General features: G+C 44.6%; 1 protein-coding gene across 2 annotated transcripts in view; it reads left to right on the plus strand.

Annotated features, from left to right (window-relative positions):
* The window catches only part of ARFGEF2 (ARF guanine nucleotide exchange factor 2), an 88540-nt gene that overhangs the window by 8412 nt on the left and 61653 nt on the right, over positions 1-18475 (plus strand). For both annotated transcript variants that reach the window (XM_028125213.2, XM_088026789.1), the window contains exons 2-6: positions 4216-4246; positions 4878-5001; positions 12077-12223; positions 13146-13325; positions 13795-14029. In XM_028125213.2, the coding sequence (XP_027981014.1) occupies positions 4216-4246; positions 4878-5001; positions 12077-12223; positions 13146-13325; positions 13795-14029 (717 nt within the window). The remainder of the gene's footprint in view (positions 1-4215; positions 4247-4877; positions 5002-12076; positions 12224-13145; positions 13326-13794; positions 14030-18475) is intronic.

Genomic DNA, 18475 nt, shown 5'->3' on the forward strand with positions numbered 1-18475 from the left:
CAAATATTGAGTGCCTGCTCTCCACCTAGGAATTCCTAGGTGCTGGAAATTCAGCAATGAACAGAACAGACAGAAGTCTCTGCTGTCACAGTTTATATTCCCTTGGGGAAGACAGATAACAAATGAACTGATAAATAATATGTCAAGGGCAGTAAATACTGTGAAGAGAGATTGGAAAAATAAACCAAAGTGAAAAAGTAAAGCAGGTGAGGAGATACAGAATTACGGGGGGGGGGGGCGCGCAGAGATGGCAGTTTTGGGTGGTGAGGGAAGGTGACATTTGAACAGTGCACTTAAGGGAGGGAGGGAGGGCATTCCAGGCAGCAGGAATAGCAATTGCAAAGTCCCTGAAACTGGAACATGCAACAAGCAGGCTGGGGGGCGGGGTGGTAGAAGGTGAGATCAGAGGGATGGCCCAGGGCCAGATCTTACGGAGGCTTGGAGGCCAAGGTCAAGATTTCGGATTTTATTCATTGGGAGATGGGAAGCCAGTGGAAAGTTCTGAGCAAAGGAGCAGATGTAATGTGATTTATATTATAAGGGTTATGGATAATCTGTTTTGAGCAGATGTAATCTCATTTACATTTGAAGGGAGTCCCTCTGGCTGCTGTGTGAAGAAAGATATGGGTGTGAGGAAGGATGAGAGCTGGAGCAGCGTGGATGGTGGTGCTGGTAGCCTAGCACGGTGAAAAGTGATCAGATTCTAGGTGGAACGGACAGCATGAAATTCCCAAGAGGCAGATAGGGATGGGAGACTACAGAGGTGGAGGGATTGGACCCTGTCCTCTGGCAGGAGAGAGTGGAGGCTGAGTCCAGAAGTGGGTCAGTTTGTAGGTTCTCTAATGGTTAAGTTGCCGAAGTCTCCTTGTGGCAGTTTCTAATCTCTAAATGAGATAGGAGATGCCAGGAGCATGAGTTGTGAGTAAAGAGGAGGGGTGATGGTTAGGAGGGGAGGTGGGGTATTTGAGGAGAGCAGAGAAACATGCAGTTGTCTGTGGAGGCTAGAGGAGATGGGCTCACCTGGCATGATTTAGGGTTCTGTTGTGGTTGGTGATTATGGCTCTGTAGCCCCACCAATTTGCCCTGTTGGCAGAGGTCTGGTTAGGTGGAGACAGGTCAAAAGGAGATAGTAGTGTAATCCAAGTTTGGAATTTTGCCAGAAATTAAAGACTAAAGGTCAGAGAGAGTCATGGCTGTGAATTGCCTATCATTCTGATAACAGTCCTGCTAATGGGACCCATCCTGGAAACTGAAGAATGGGGAGAGCTGACACGTTGGACTCATCAAGATCTGACAGGCCAAAGAAGGGCCCTTCTGAGAGCAATTGAGGACATCTGGAAGGAAAGGAGATTGAGGGGATGAAACAGGAAGGAGCTGGAAGTGCCACAGTTCTACGTAGGGACCAGACTCCAAGTGTGACCAGCTACGCAGCCTGGCTTGGAGCAGGGCGGGGGGGGGGGGGGGTCCTCGGAGGGGAAGTTGAAGGAATTGAGGGCAGCCTTGATTTGTATAGGAGGCAGGTGTGTGGCAGGTCAGATGTGTGGGGGAGAGTTGAAGGTTTGCAGGGACGTTGGGCCACTTTGGGCCACTTTGGGCCAGTTGACCAGTGATGGCATATTGAGGTTGGTGAAGGTGGTTGTTGGACTCAGCTTGGGAGTAGAGCAGAGGTCAGTGCCAAAGCCACTGATGAATGGGGGAATCTGACCCTTGGGGTTCATAGATAGCAGCGATGCCCAGAAAGGACTTCCTAGGAAGATAGTGCTGCTTTTCAGTTGAAGCTGCCTCACCGACTCAGGTCTCCCTGCTTTCCAGCCTGCTCATTTATGACTGCTAATTGCCCAGTTGGCTGTCGGGAAAGCAGTGCCTATTAAAATGTGAGGCAATAAACCAGAGTGTCTTTATAGAATATAAATATAATATTCTTCTGTAAATATAGAAGGCGTGCCCTTCCACATGCTCCTCTTCCTTCACCCACCTTCCTCCTCTGTCTCATCGTTGAGGGGTTCTGGAGTATCGCTCTGGAGCACACAGCCTGGGTTACGAATCCTGACTACCCAGTAGTACTTGGTGGCTGTGATGGTGGGCAGGTGGCTTCACATGTGTTCCAGATTCCTCAGCTGTGTTAACAGTTATGGGATAAGAGTGCTCTGGCCTTCCTGGGTTGTGGTGCGGACTGAATGGGCACCTACCCTTCATTTTCTTTTTCCCCTTGGCTCTGCTTGGTTCCACCCATGGCACTAGAGATTTTGCACTGTTTCTGGCTCCTGTTTTAAGAAAGAGCAAAAGAACTGTCACTTGTTGGCCACCTGCTGTAGGTCAGACCCTGCCTTAGCCATTGGTGAGTTAGCACCGGTGACATTCCAAAACAGATAATTTTGGAGCTCAGAGGCCAGCACAGACTCTAGTGAAGGTCTCATTGCTTCAGATACATTGAACATCTCAACTCTAACAAAGTAACCATGGTTGGAAGGAAACCTTACTTTCTTTCAAGTTTGAGCAGCAGTACCCCTTTGGAGTGTCACACAGTGACACGATCTTAAGCGCTGAGCAGAGCCTTGATATTATGTATATAGATTTCTGCAAGCTTGGCTCCCAGCCTCCTGGGCCATTCCCACAGCCTGGGGGCCTCTACTAGAGGAAGCCACAGCTACTTCCATAGTGGATTCTTATCCCTAAAGGGAAGGAACCATGCCACAGAGCTCTCTTTAACAGACCCTGTGTGTCACAGCCCTTATGGTCCATGAGCAAAATACTTGATATTAATCATCTGGGTGTTCCTCACCCATTTTCTTACGTGTGTAGTAAGAAGACATTGGAAGGGTGGCGTGAAGGTTAGAAATTGCCACCGCTAGTGAGTCTAGTTGTTCAGTTTTCACTTCCTAGCTCAGTCTAGAATATGAGTTCTCCAAGCAAAGGAAATTTGTAATTACCAGAACTGTGTTGCTGGGATAACTAATGCCATATCCAAACCACTGGTTCTCAACAGATTGTAAAAAGGCTGCCCTTTTGGAGATTATCTAAATACATGGCATTCAGTGCAGACTTATTTCAGTGGCCTGCTTTGATAATATGTTGAGCCTGCAGAGCCTAACATGCAAGAATACTATCTGACTGAGGGGGTGGGGGAGAATTCTCTCTATGTCTAGATGGAGTGTTCTGTTGTTTCAGGGGCACAGAACCCTGTTCTCTCGGAAATAAGATTATCTCTTTGAGGTTGTGATTTGTGAATAATGACACTATTTCTGTAACCTTCACTGGGTAGTTGTTATAACCTCCATGGTAAAAATTTTTAATTCATAAAAATTATATATGCCTTAGCACAACAATATGAGTGTAGTCAATATACTGAGCTGTACATTTAAAAATGGTCAAGATGGTAAATTTTTAGGTGTGTTTACCACAATTAAAACAGATTTGTAAAAATATATATGCTTATCATAGAAAATGTGAAAAAAGAAAAAATAGTCATTCTACTAACACAGCTTTTTGTTCTGTTTGTTGCCAGTCTGCTATACATATTTTTAGACAGTTGAAATGTTATTACATGACCATAATATTGTGGTAGCTGTCGTTAACATACATTTTGCAGAATGGGGAAATAGCTAAACATTGGACTATGGGGCCAAAATGCCTAGATTCAAATTCTGGTTCCCTGGTTCCTGATACATCACAGGAGGCAAATTACCTAACCTTTCTGTGCCGTGGCTTCTCATCTAAATCAGTGATTCTCAACTGGGGCAGTTTTGCCCCAGGGGACACTCGGCAATGTCTAGAGACATTTTTGGTTTTCCAGAGTGCAGGAGGTTGCTCCTGGCACCCAGTTGGTAGAAGCCAGGGATGCTGCTAAACATTCTGTAGTGCACAGGACAGCCCCATGGATCACCTGTTCCCCAGTGTCACATTGTCAGTGTGTCTTGGTTGAGAAGTCCTGCTCTAAATAAGATGGAGATAAATACCACCTACCTCATAGGATTGTTTTGAGGATTAAGTAAATGAAAGTATGTGAAGTACTTAGAGCAGTGCCTAGCACAAAATAACCTCCATGTCTGTGTTAGCTATTGTTATTATAGTCACTTCTAATCATTTCCTGTCAGCATTTCGTTCTTCAAAAGCTCATAAACATTCTTTTTAATATTTTCCAAATATGTTTTAGTAAAGTTTTCTTTTATATAAATATTTCATGCTCCTAACATGGCTTTCTTTCTTCCCCACCAGATGAAATTAAAACAGAGATAGAAAAGCAGAGGTAAGCTCTTCTCTTTGCTGGAATACAGTGTTAAGGCAGAGGTAGTAGCCATGGGAACCCCTTTCTGTGCGTGCTTTTTCATATTCCTTAGCTCCCAGGTGGCACACACTCTCCTGGCAGTGTCGGACGCATGGCAGGACTCCGTATGTGTTTGAACAGATGCTAGGTTAACAGGTTACCAACTCAATAACTGCACATTTGCAGGAAAGGGTAAAGTAGATCAAGTTAATGCTGCTGTACCTTTTCTTGACAGATGAGGCAAAGCCCTTGGCCTGTATGTTATGCTTCCTTGGGCAGGAGGACAGCTTGCCCCAGAAATGGCTGCTTCTCGTCTTCATAGTTAAAAAGCCAGTTGGTCACATTTCAGAACATGGCTGATGCCAGGATTCAGTCCAGGATGCTGTCAGCATAGCTCCCTAATCAGAGACCTTCCCTTCTGCCTGTGGCACTTTGGTCTTTTGTCCTAATGCATGTGTTTCCATTTTTAATTGTCTCGCCCCACAGATGTAGTTTGCAGGCACTTTCAATTAAATGATTGCAAGTGGGATGGGAAGTTAGAGTGATGTGTAGGGAAAGCAAACTTTTTGTTTTTTCACTTCCCCTCTCTGGCCCTCTCCTGCTTTTTCTCTAGGCTTGGCGCTGCCGCACCACCAAAGGCAAACTTCATTGAAGCTGACAAGTATTTCCTTCCATTCGAGCTAGCTTGCCAGTCCAAGTCCCCCCGGGTGGTCAGCACATCCCTCGACTGCTTGCAGGTACCACGTTGAAACTTGCTGGTATAAAGAGGGTTTCCTCCAAGCCATCGCTGGTCCTTTCAGGGGAACTGTGCTTCCAGGGTGATGGAGGAAGGAGCAATCCAACATGTTCTTTGAGGGAGGGAAGGGTAAGGGGTCTGACCTCCTTAGCCAGAACAAGAATGTGTTTCCCTGGAAATACTTTGTTGTATTCCCTTACGTATGTTTTTCTAAGTGAAACCTTTAGGATTAGTTGGAAATGTGGGCACACATGGGCACATGCAATATTTTTATGCCACCTCTTTCTTGATGGCATTAAAATTCAGAATATCAAGTAGAGAAATAGATATCACTATTCATCATTTGTGGTAATATTCTATAAGGACACTGTGAATGTGGAATAAGCAAATCCTGAATCATTGTTCCCATAAGAAATACAGGATAAGGTGCCTGTAAGCCTCTGGCGTCAACACATGCATCAACTGATCAATACATAAAGCAATATGTAACTTTGTTCTTTGTGTTTTTCTGTTTAAAGATGCCTTATTTAATATATCTTATTGATTCATTAACATTGCACTCATGGTCACAGCACTGTAACACATGCCTGAACAAAGCTCACCTAACATGTAATTTCTCTGAAAGGCACATCATTGCCTTCTTGCTCTTAGGAACAGTAGACAGCACTTCAGCACAGTGCTTCGGGACTATTTTAAATGGCAAAAACACCAACAAAATGGACAAAAAAAGGGGGGGCAAAAAATGTGGCATGAAATAGGCCACAGAAAAGATAATGCTTACAGTATAAGAGCTGAAATGAGAAGACAGAGCGTCTCCTTGTTTGACCTCAGCTGAGAACGTGTGCATCAAGTGATTTGATTTTTTTCACTGCTCTGCGTGCGTCCACACATGACTGCAGAAGTGCCACGAGTATTGATTTGGGCTTACAAAGAAATTGTAGTTGAGTTGGGTACATTTGCAAATAAAGGATCTGGGAACAATAAGGATTGACTATGAGAGCCACAGGGACCTTGTTATAAATCACCTTCGATTGATGAAGAAACAGGAATAGAGAAGTTAAGATAACTTGTCCAGTAATATGCAAGTATGAAAGACAGAGACAGGGCTACAATGTGGGTCTCTTAATTCCTGGTCCAGCATTCTCGTTTTTTTTTTTTTTTTTTTTTGAGCTCTACTGAGGTTTCTGGTTACCTCACTTTTATCCTTAACCCCAGCAGGCAACCTACACATCAATGGAAAAAGGTTGATAAATTAAAAAATTATATTCAGAGGTCCACAATTTATCAGTACTTTCTAGAACAGGCATAGTGAATAGGTTTTATATTATGATTGCTCAGAAGCTGTGTTGAAAAGCTATCTGAAGCTTCATCTGGATTTCTTGAGAAAATACGGTGATCAGTTGGTGATGTCAGCTCAGGCACGGGCTGCCAAGTGGCCGTGGGCATGCCATGTTTTTGGCATCTCCAGTCTAATATTTACTCTATTAATCTCGCTTCTTTGATATATCTGTACTTGAAAGTTGATGACAGTTTCTTCACAGAAGCAGTTCTTCCAAATGAAAAGCTATTTTCTCATTCAGTATAATTCTGTACAGATTGTCCTATGTGAAACATATAATGAGCCAAGAATTCTTAAATGGCAGGCCCAAGTCCTCCTTCCATCCTAAAATATTTGTTGCTATGAAATTTTCTGAGGAAATTTGGCATAAGTTAATTTTAGTTGTTTTCTTCTCATGTTACGGTCTAGTTCTGAAGCTGGTGCTGACGGTTAACATTACCGATGTACTAAGAACAGTGGCTATTGAGTACTTGGCCTGTGCTGGGCCCTGTGCTCAGTGCTCTGTCCGCAGCATTGTGTTTAATCTTCCCAGCAACACTCTGGTTACTTAACTCTCATCCTCATTTCGGAATTGAGGAAATGGAGGCTGAGAGAATAAAGTGACCAGCCCTACAGAGCTCCCCCTGCCCAGGAAGTGGTGGAATGGGGTGAGTATCTAGACCTCTCCCCACCCCGTCTGAATTCTTAACCAGGGGTCATTAAACTAAAATTGTAAGCCAGATCTGGCCTGCCACTTGCTTTTATAAATAAAGTTTTATTGGAACATAGCTGTCTTAATCTAGTCAGGCTAATATAATAGAATACCACAGACTGGGTGGCTTAAGCAAGAGATACTTATTTCCCTCAGTTCTGGAGCCTGGGGAGGGCAAGATCAGGGTGCCAGCTGATTCAGTTCCTGGTAAGAGCCCTCTTCCTGGTTTGTAGATGGCTGAGTTGTCAGCTGTGTCCTCACATGGCAGAGAGAGCACACCAGATCTCCAGTCTCTTCTTCTAGGGCACTGATCCCATCATGAGGACCCCACCTTCATGATCTTATCTAAACCTAATCACCTCCCAAAAGGCCCTACCTCCTAATACCATCTCACTGAGAGTAGGGCTTCAACATAGGAACAGGGGGACACAAACATTTAGTCCATAGCAACAGCTGTGCCCATTGTTTCTTATCTCTAGCTGCTTTCCCACTACTGCTGCTGAGTTGATGGAACAGAGACCATAAAGCCTAAAAATTTGGTTCTTTACAGAAAAAGGTTGCTGACCACCACTCTTAACTGTTACCCTGTGGTTCTGGCCCTTTGATTAAAAATAATGCTGTTTGTATTTTATGTTCTATATTTTCCTGGAGATAATCTGTTTCTGGAGCTCTGGAACGGAAACAGTGACATCCTGCTCTGCTTCAGCCCACTGTCCTGACTTGAACTATAAGTGTAAAAGTGTCTTCAGGCCTACAACATATGGTTAGCTCTTTTTTTTTTTAAGACGGGAAGTTCTCTGTGATTTAGTAGGTATACTCGAATTTCTTTGGTCATTTTACAAAATGCAAGCTGTGTCGTCCTTTTTACGACATTAGAAAGTAACCCAAAGCTCCCTGGAATACTGAATGAAAAATTTCATTTGCTCTTCGAGGTTGTCCTTGCAAAGCCTATTAGGCTGGCTTTTCCCAGTGTGGGAGAGATGACTTCCGTCTTGGAAACGGAAGGCCAATGTCTAAGGGCAAAGGTTGGTTTGAGCAGAATTGAAGCCAGCTGCAGACATATCCACATTCTGCCCTGGGCATTTAAAGGCATCCTTCTCTGAGCTTGGAGAGGTGATGGGATGGCAAAGGTGCTTATGGGTTTGGTTTGTCCTGAGCACGGTTAGCTTAGAGTTCCCTCTCTCCACTGACAGAAACCTAGAGAGTTCTGCTGCTGCTCACTTCTACCAAAAGATAAAGATTCTCTTTATTCCTTCCCTTCAGCACCAGGTCTGCTGCACACTTCCCCTCCCTGCCAGGGGAGTGGCATTAGGCTCAGTCTTGCCTTACTCAGTGTGTGATTTCCAGGGTTCCCTGGGCATATGTCAGTAGCCAGATTTTTTTTTTTTAAGAATATTCTTCTAATATATTCATATTTCTTCAATGGTAAGATTATGTACATGTACTACTGTTATTCCATTACATATATTATAAAACATACAAAAATAGAACTTTCAAAAAGATAAAAAAAAATAGGAATAGAATTGTAATATTTTCTTTCTATGTCCCAGTGAGGGCTGTAGGAAACCACTGGTCTCGGCTGTCCTTCATACCACAAGCATTATGTTTTAGTTCTTATTTCTAGAAAACTTCAGATTTTTAAAGCACATTTTAACATCCATTCGTAATTATAAAAGTTGTACATGACTACGTTCTCTGTTAAAAATTTTTTTTAGAACTTTACAGATAAGGCTGAAGTCCCTTAGACCACTAGTCCCAACCCTGTGCAGGTTGTATACTTTTTTCCTTTCTTGTTCATTTTTTTTCTTGCCTATGGGTGGTAGATTTTTATTTTATGAATTTGACAAGTTTCCCTAATTTATTCGCATCTTTAGAATGTTAGTTGGATATGTGGACTTTCTCATTTTAATAATGTTTCAGGTTGAACCACATGAAATTGGAGAACCACATTCTCATGGAGTGAAAAACAGGTATCAGGAACTTCATATGACCCAACTTAATAAAACTTTTTGTCCCTGAAGAAGGAAAATAAGTCAAGGCCAGAAAGCACAGACTTGGGTCACAGATAGCTTAGCATTTATATACTGGCTTAACATGTCACTAAGACACCTGGGACAAGTTCTTTAACCTTTCCAGAGTCCGGGGTCCTCAGGCATAGAATAACAATAGTGTCATTTGCCTTTGTAGGTGATGATGAGGACCAAATATGATGAGGACTCAGTGGTTTTCAAACACAAGTCAATCATGTTTCACCCTCACAATTTCTTCCATATCTGCACTCTTCTTTGTCATTATGTATTTAATACTTTTCTTTAAAATAATTTTTAAAAGTTTTTATTATTGAAGTATAGTTGACATATAATGTTATGTAAGTTTCAGGTGTTCTGCAGCTGCTTTTTACTTTCCACAGTGTTTTTAAGATCTAACTATATGGCTATGTGCATCCTTTTGACTGATGTATGATATGTTATGCCATCATTTAATTTATCTCTTCCCCTACAGAGGGGCATTGACAAATAGAGTAACAGTGAACATCCCTGTGCAGGCAGCCTCCTTGGACACAAGGGTCAATGAGTCAGCTGCCCAAAGGCCTCCCTCCTCTGCTCTCTTCCCATCTCATTGCATCGACAAGAAATAAAGCAGGAATTTCTGCCCTCCATCTGTGTCACCCTCCCAGAGTCCAAGCCACCAGCATCTTCCTCCTGGACAGCTGCGGTAGCCTCCTCATTGGTCCCCTGCTTCTACTCCTGTGGCCCTCCAGCCTGTTCGCCATGTAGGAACTGGAGGGAGCCTTTAGAAATGTACCACATCATGTTAATCCAGTAACTTTCCACCCCACTCACTGTGCAAAGCACTTTCCTTAAGTGAGCTTGCCAAGCTCACTCATGCTGCTGGACCTCTGCTATGTTTCCGGGCTTTTTTCTGTGCATTTACAAAAATACACACATAGTCACATAGTTTTTATTTTCCAAAAATGAGATAATGCTATGCATTATCACTGCAACTTGTTCTTTTTAAGATGTCTATAAATCAGACAGGGCCCTGGAGATCCCAGCCAGGACTTTTGGCTTTGGTCTGCCCCTGCCCTGGAGAATATAAATTCCAGGGGAAGAAGGACCGTCTTATTCCCTGTTGTGCCTCCAGTGCCCAGGACAATATCTGGCCCAAGGAGGGGTAAGAGGGCAGAACTAGAAATTCCCAAGGATGCAGGAACTCTGCTTTCTTCTGTCCCTGTGTCACTGCACAGACACGGGAGTGAAGCCATTCTTTAAAACCCTGTTCAACTTGAAGGGGAATGTGCTCTCTCAGGAGCCTGTAGAGAAGAGAGAATCCTTCTAATCCTTTTTCATATTTGAATTCAGCAGTGGTTCACCTCCATCCTTGCTTTGTTGCATCATTGCTGGGTTCTATGGGGCCTACTTCTCAACATTCCCATTTTAGGAGTTCAGAACCATCCCACTCATAATCTGGTGCTCCAGATGGGCTTAGGCATCCATTAGGGGTAAGGCATAAGCAATGTCAAAAACCAAAGTTCACTTACCAGGCAGCCAGCGCTGCCCACTTTGGAAGGCTGCGTGTCTAGCAGCAGGGAGGGGTTTGAGGTAAAGGGCATCTTGAGCTGTTTTTCAGAAACACATTTCAGCGCCGCCCCCACCGTCTGCACCTTCCCCACTCCTGCTCCCACCCCCTGTCCCTGTCTGGTGACCTCTGTGGTTGGACTTGATCGGCAGAGAGTGTGCAGACCTCTCCTGCTCATTCAGTCACACGATCTGGCAGGATCATGTTCTACTCTCAGCCACTCTCTCTTCACCCGTTTTGTTCAGCTTACTGGATGGCGGTGCTTCCACGGCTAATGATGGGGGAAAAGCTGTTGAGAAATGGAGTCGGGCCTCTGCAAAGCAGCAGGTCTTCCTAGCATAGTGGTGGTGGCACCGTAGATAACTTCAGGTCCTTGTGTCACTCTGTGCGTGTAGAGGCAAGGAGATGACAAATTAGGAACCAAAAGGAACAGCATTTTAAGAACTCTTTTAAGTCAGTGGAAGCAGAGAATGCCTTAGAATTCACATATCCTAGAGGGGTTGTGTCAGATGAGTGATACTTTTATCTGGTCAACCCTCAAAATAACCTGGACAGCTTGGAGAAAAACACTGATTTACCAGGCTCTCCCCCAGAAGTTCTGATTCACTAGGTCTGCGTTGAGGTCTAGGAATCTGCATTTGTAATGGGGTCCCTCAGGTGATTCTGAGTCTCAGCCTTGGAAATCATCCTGCCCCTGGCCTTTGACTTCCTTTTCAGCTTTCAGATTCTCCACAGTGAAATCCAGGTCCTAAGTGAGGTGGTACAGGCCTCTGAAAGGCAGCCCCTGTCCAAGCCAGTCAGTAGCCTGACCAAGAGGGCGTGGTCCAGGCAGCCCCCCACTTCTTCAGCCACTGGGTTGACACATGTTTGATAACATAGGTGCAGAATTGAGTTCCCCCTCCAGCAAAACACATTATCGGTTGTTTCTTATGTATCTTTCCTTTTAAAAAGGAAAACATATATATGGTTTTTAACAGCTTGTGAAATAATTCACATGCATACAAGTCACGTATTGAAAGTGTCCAATTCAGTGATTTTTGTACATTGACAGAGCTGTGCAACCATCCCCACAATCTAATTGTAGACCATCTTTATCTGGGTTCATCAGCAGTCATACCCCGTTTCCCTCTAAACCTCCCCCCCGCCCCAGCTCTGGGCAACTCCCGACTCCATTGTGTATAGCTTTTGGTCCATCAGTTTTTCACACTAGCGGTTGTGTACTGGTGACTGTTCTACACCTTGCCTGTTCCCTTGGACAGCCTTTCACCATCCTGGGGCTTTTCTGCCATGGGAGACAGGGTGAACACTGCACCCACAGGGTGGCTGTGCCTGCCATGCCCCAGGGGAGCAGAGGGATCTGTGGGAACTGGAAGTTAAGGTCAAGCTTACTGCCTGTCTTTTGCTGCCATGGGCAGGCTCAGCCCTGGCCAGGCAGAAACTTTTCATCTACGTTCTTTCTATATTTAGAAACTCATCGCGTATGGGCACATCACTGGCAACGCCCCGGACAGTGGAGCCCCAGGGAAGCGGCTCATCGACCGCATCGTTGAAACCATTTGCAACTGTTTTCAGGGCCCTCAGACCGATGAAGGAGTTCAGTTACAAATAATTAAGGTAGTTCTGTTTGTTTGCCTGGTCTGGATTTTTAAATAAGCAAGCTAGTCTCCCCTGGGAATTTGGATTTCTAATTCGCCATGTGTTAGTTGTCTCAGGTGGTGCTGAGCTGGAACAGAAGGGTATAAGCATCACTTAGATCTTTTGTTAAGTGTCAGAATTTATTAGCACAGACTGAGACAGGAAAAGTGGAACCAGGTGTGTTTTCAAAGTAAACAGTTCCACTAATAACAATGTCAATTGCTTGTCAGTTGACTCGGCTTGAAATCCTCTGGTCTTTCTCCTTGAGATTCTGGATTCCCAGCCTGCCATTTCTCAGTGGGTCCTGGGTAATCTTACGCCAACTTGCCCCCTCCTCTTGTCCTGCCCCCCGCCCATTCCATTGCCCTTTCCCTGTTCCATTTCTGCTGCCAGAAGTGGTTTGGCATGTGGTAGTACCGTCTGCTCGTCGGGAGAACGGGATCAGGATGGGTGTAGCCAGCGTTCCAGACCTGCAGTCCTGACTGTGTTAGCTTTGTGCGGATGGCTCCATGTTAGCCACTCCTGAAGCTCTCTTGAAAACCCTCCAGGGAACTGGAACACTGACTGCCTATCAGAACCTGTGTATTTTGTGATTAATATAGGTGAGATCGAGTTGGAGCGGTTTCCCTCCTGAGAGAACTGCCTGTGTTTTGGCTTTTAAAAAAGTATACTGATAACCCTCTTCACCACAACTTAATCACAGCAAATAATTTGGATTTTATAGAGTTAATAATTACCTTTACGCTCAGAGCAATAGGGAGTTTTGGTTTGCAGAGCCATCTTCTTAAAATTTACAAAACCAAACCAAAACAAAGCCAAACCCTGTAGAAAAGTCTGGCTGTGGGAGGACGGGAGGCAGGTGGGTGTTTGTGAAGGTGAAGGTTGTGGATTTTTGTTTTAGGCTCTTCTAACAGCGGTGACATCCCCACACATTGAAATTCATGAGGGCACTATCCTGCAGACAGTCAGGACATGTTACAATATCTATTTGGCCAGCAAAAATCTCATCAATCAAACCACTGCCAAGGCTACCCTCACTCAGATGCTGAACGTCATTTTCACGCGCATGGAAAACCAAGTGGTGAGTGGTGGCGGTCATCAGCTGCTGGGGGCGCGGCACACCCGATGTGTGAACGGTTTCATTTTAAAGTGCATCCCTTCTTCCTCTGAATTCTGTTTTTGTTCTTGCTTTAAAAAGCAGAGAGAGAGTCTAGCTTGGGTTTTGGAATCAGCATTCAGAATTTGCTTTGAGTTTGTCAAGAGAATTTATCTCCTTTTTAAAATGTTATCCTTCTGTTTAAAATGTTATCCTTCAGGCTGGCGTATTTTCTGGTTCTTCTCAAAATGCTGGGACCAGTTTTGTGTGTGTGTGTGTGTGTGTGTGTGTGTGTGTTTTTAAGGTTTTATTATTTTTAAGTTATCTCTACACCCAACATGGGGCTCAAACCCACAGCCCTGACATCAAGAGTCACAGGCTCCACCGACTGAGCTAGCCAAGCACCCCAGTGCTGGGAGCATTTAGATTAAATGCCTTTTTTGTTGCCTTGTAGTTGCAGGAGGCCAGAGAATTGGAAAGACCAATCCCGTCAAAACCCCAGTCCCCTGTGATCCAAGCTGCAACAGTGTCCCCAAAGTTCAGTCATTTGAAGCAGAGCCAGGCACAGAGCAAACCAACGACTCCTGAAAAGACAGATTTAACCAACGGTGAACATGCCAGGAGTGGTTCCGGAAAAATGAGCTCAGAGAATGGAGACGCACCCAGAGAAAGAGGCCCATCGCTGTCAGGTACACCCTGGGCACTGTTACTTTCCCGCCGTGCGAGGGACCCATCTATGGCTGAGGGGCAGTTGAAGGGGTCCGGTAACATCTGCAGGAAACCTCTGATAGCAGCTTGTATTTCTGGGCCTTCCCCTTCCCTGTTGCTCGTCTCTTGAGGAGCAGAGCCACTGAAGCGTGATGTCTGTTGTCCGGTGTCAGCTGTGTGGTTTTCTTTCAGTCGTCCCTGGAATGCCGCAGGCTACTGCTTCTTGCTGTCAGCTTCAGTGCGGTGGCTTCAGTTTGGGGGTTTATCTCTCAGTAGTTAATTGTTTGGATAGTTAGTCACTCAGGGTCTGTCTTCTCTTCCCTGAGGAGGACAAGGGGACCCCCTCTGTCACATATACACAGGATCTCTGCACCTTGCTCAGAGCCTGGCAGCTAGTGGCTACTCACAGACATCTCTGAAAGGAGCAAAGAAGGTGGGAGGGTGGGCGGACATACAGATAGACAGACAGATAGCTTTGTTTTCTTCTCCGGTGACCTAATACATAGTGTTTTCGTTTGCTTTTTTAAATGAAAGAGACATCCCACACCTGATTGTAGTCTTAAAGTAAATGAAACATTAGGCAAGAAATGGTGGATTGGGTTATCATAAGATTATTTCAAAATGTTTGCATGTTTCGCTGAGCAGGTTGTATGAATCAGTTCTCAAATTCATTTTTTTTTTCAGGAATGTACCTTCCCAAGTGATTTTTGCGCAGTAGTTCTTCACTCTAGCTACTTGGTCTGCATGAAATACCTGACCCGTCTTTATACTTCATCTCATCTCTTCTGTCCCATTGTTGACAACAGTTTCCGTTGGTAGTATGTTCTGTGAGAGGACACGTGTGTGAGCAGCTTTTGTTCTTCTGTTATTTATCAGCGTGCTTGGCACACACAGGAACAGACCAAGTGCTGCTGCTGGAAGGTTTTTCGGTATCCGTTTACTCAAGGAAAGGACAAAAGAGAAAGTTGCCACCAAGAATGGTGCGGGTCTCCGGGTGAGCACAGAGTTGCTGTCTCCTCAGTCCTGCGGTCCTGTGTCTCAGGGAAGGTGCGCAGAAGCTCCTGGCCCACCCTCTGGATCTTTGCCATCTTCGCTTTCCTAAACTCTCAGGGCAAGGACCAGGTTTTTACTGTAACCCTTAATCAGGCCGTGGTCAGTCAATAGTAAGCGTAAGCGTACAGATAAAAACGCCGATCTCTCTAGCTGCATCAGAGTGTTTCCCCTACAGGCCATTTCCTATGTGGCAGCCAAAGTGATCTCTTAAAAGCATGAATTAGATCACAGCCCTCCTCTGCTTAAACCCCTTTTGTAATTTCCCGTGGGATCCCATTCAGAGTGAAATCTGTGCCCGCCCTGCCCCATGGCTTCCGAGGCTGTGTGTGACCTGGCCCCTGCTCGCCTCTCCATCCCCTCTTACACCTCTTTCCCCCTTAGTGACTGCACAGTGTGCCTTGGGAGTGCCATGCTTGCTATTGGTGCCTTTGCACTTCCTGTCCCCCCCCTCATTTATCTTTAGGTCTCTCAGTTCATACTGATCACCCTCTCTGCATCTCCCACATTTCTGCCCTATCAGCCTCTTTTATTTTTTTCATAGCACTTTTCACTACCTGAGATCACTGAAGAGTTTATGTTTACTTATTCCCAGGCTGAGATCTGGACCACTCTGTTCACCACTATATTCCCAACACTGGCATGGTGCCCAGCATTCATGGCAGACACTCAGTAAATACATTTTTTTTTTGAATGAATGGGGGAAAAAACTTGACTTCTAAAAGATGGTTTTGCAAAAACACAGTAACTTAAAATTCTGTAAAACAAAGATGATTTGCACTTAGTATATTGCTGTGGGTTTTGTAGCCAGTACTTGGTGTCCCCCCCCCAGCCCCCGCAAGGCTTCTCCCAGGAATATGGGAATCAGACTGCCTATAACAATCAAATAGCAAACCTACAAATAGTGGGTTGGAATGCAAGTGTGCTGTTACCCTTAAAAAGAGTGAGTGGCTTCAGGTTCTCAAGGTGTGGCTCTAAAGAAAGAATGGTTCTTCAGAAGAAGGGATTGAGCAAGCCTTGGAAGCCAAGGAGGAAGGATAACCCAAGAGACAGGTGGTGGAGATGTCCACGCAGGGAGACGGTGCCCTGGGCTGGAATCCAGGCTGTTGAGACCCACTGAGAGACCTGGGCTCTAGTGCCTCTGTGTTGGAGGGGACACACCCTGCCCTTCTGTGGGGTCCATCCTGTAGTCATCACGTCCTGAAGCCACCCCTAACTAGCCAGTCACTGTGCCGGACACCATGCTCACTAACTGGGCACTCGACATACATTTTCCTGTTTTTTTATTTTTATTTTTATTTTTTTTAAGATGTACTCATCTATTTTAGAGAGAGTGCAAGAGTGGGAGGGGCAGAGGGAGAGGGAGAGAGAATCCCAAGCAGACTCTGCACTGGGTACAGAACCCTACATGGGGCTTGATCCCAGGACCCTGAGATCATGACCTCAGCCAAAATCAAGAGGCGGACACTTAACCGACTGCACCACCCAGGCGCCCCTACGTTTTCCTATTTAATTTACTGAGAACCTTCCCCATGGCCTTCCTGGGATCATTTGCCTCCCAGTGAAATTTGCGTGGATGGAGACGGTTCACCAACAGACTGAGCATCTCTTTTCCCTTTACTAGTTTTTCATCCTAAGTTGATAAATCAACAGTCAGTTCGTAAGTCTTGTCAAGCCTGTCCAAGACATGGATTAAATTGCTCTGTGTAAACTTACAAAGTAGATTTTTGAGCCTGAGACATTCTAGCTTATGTGAATTTGGGGGCACAGCCAGCAGTCTTCCCTAGAGGACCCCACCCCATTTGTCCATTCACACTCCTCCTCATTGCCTGGCTGTTCTTGTCAGTTTTTTTTAAAAAACAGCTTTATTGAGATACAATTTGAGTACCATAAATTCAGCTTTTTTAAAATGTACAATTCAGTTATTTTTGGTACATTCACAGAGTTGTGCAGTCGTCACCATAGTCAATTTTAGAACATTTTAATTACACCCAAAAGAAATCCTGTACCCAGAAACTGTCGCTTCCATTTTCTTTCCTTTTTTTTAAGATCATTTTTAAGATTTTGACTCCCAACATGTGTGAGACATTAGCGTTTTTACATTCGTATAGATAATGAGTAGCTATTGTAGGTACACAAATACCTGTGTGTTTAAGGATTTCTTAGCTCATTTTTTCTTCTTGGATCTCATTCTTTAAGAGAAAAAAAACAACGCAATTCTTAAGTATTCTAAAATAGAGCAAAGTCCTCCTCCTTCAGCCAATATGGAGATTCTGATCGGACAGCCTGGTTTCAGATCATGACTACAGTGTAGTAGTTCTGTGACCTTGAGCGACATCTTTAACCCCTCTGAGCCTCAGGGTCCTCATTTGTAAAATGAGGCCACAGCTAGTACCTATCCTACAGGTTTGTAAGAATTACATGAGAGCAGTGTCTGGCACTTGGACCTGTGTGTTTGCTTTTATGTTAGCTTTCAGGTAAGTTTCCGCTTAAAAAAATGAGTTAAAGAGAAAGAGCGAATAGTTAAGATGGTAATCAGATGTGAAGATGGTGGGAACAGTGCGAACAGTGCATAGAATAAAGGGAGCCTGTTTTCCATGTTAGCAATCCAAGATCCTCTGCTTTAGGAATTTCAGTATTTTTTATGGACAAAACAAAAATTGTCTCAGACCAACACTTTATAAAAATAACAAAATGTACCCCCAGGACCCCTCCTTTCTGACACAGCCTGCGTTGCTGGGCGGCTCCAGCTCAGGGGTTTACAGCCTCTGTGTTAGCTGCTCGTTGGACATTTACTTTGCAACAGCAGGTTGCCTCAGTGTTTCTTCCATCGAGGAACCGTTTTGGCGTGTGGCTGAAATGTGACAGCAAACAGCTTTGTTCCCTGATTTTTTTCCCTTTAGTATTCTTGCATATTACCAAGTGCTTGGACATTGGACACAACCAAACCCTAGTTTCCAGGAAACAGGCATGTCACGTTTTATTGTCACCATGTGTTCACATTTGTCCCCCCCCCAGTTCCACCTCCCACTCTGTTTTTTCCCTAGTTCTGTAGTGTTTAGCATTACACAGTTATTATCCCAGCTAGAATGTAAGCACTGTGAAGATAAGGATCTTTGTTTTAAACAGTGATGTATTCTACATGCCTGGAACAGTGCCAAACATGCAGGCACTCAATTTGTTGATGGAATGAATGAGTGACTGCGTCTTACTACTCCATCTACCCCATCCCCCATGGTCCCCGCCTCACTGGACAGAAAACAGGGGTGTGGGAGGGTGTGTCTCAGATTCCTTCAATTTTTTCCCGATTATTCTTAGCATGTAACTTTCATCCTCCAGGTTACCTCATGGTTCCAGATGCTATCATGTCCTTCTGC

The sequence above is a fragment of the Eumetopias jubatus genome, unplaced genomic scaffold (genome assembly GCF_037043125.1).
Source record: "Eumetopias jubatus isolate StellerSeaLion01/CBP00866 unplaced genomic scaffold, mEumJub1_p1.0 scaffold_9, whole genome shotgun sequence".
Classification (NCBI taxonomy): Eukaryota; Metazoa; Chordata; class Mammalia; order Carnivora; family Otariidae; genus Eumetopias; species Eumetopias jubatus.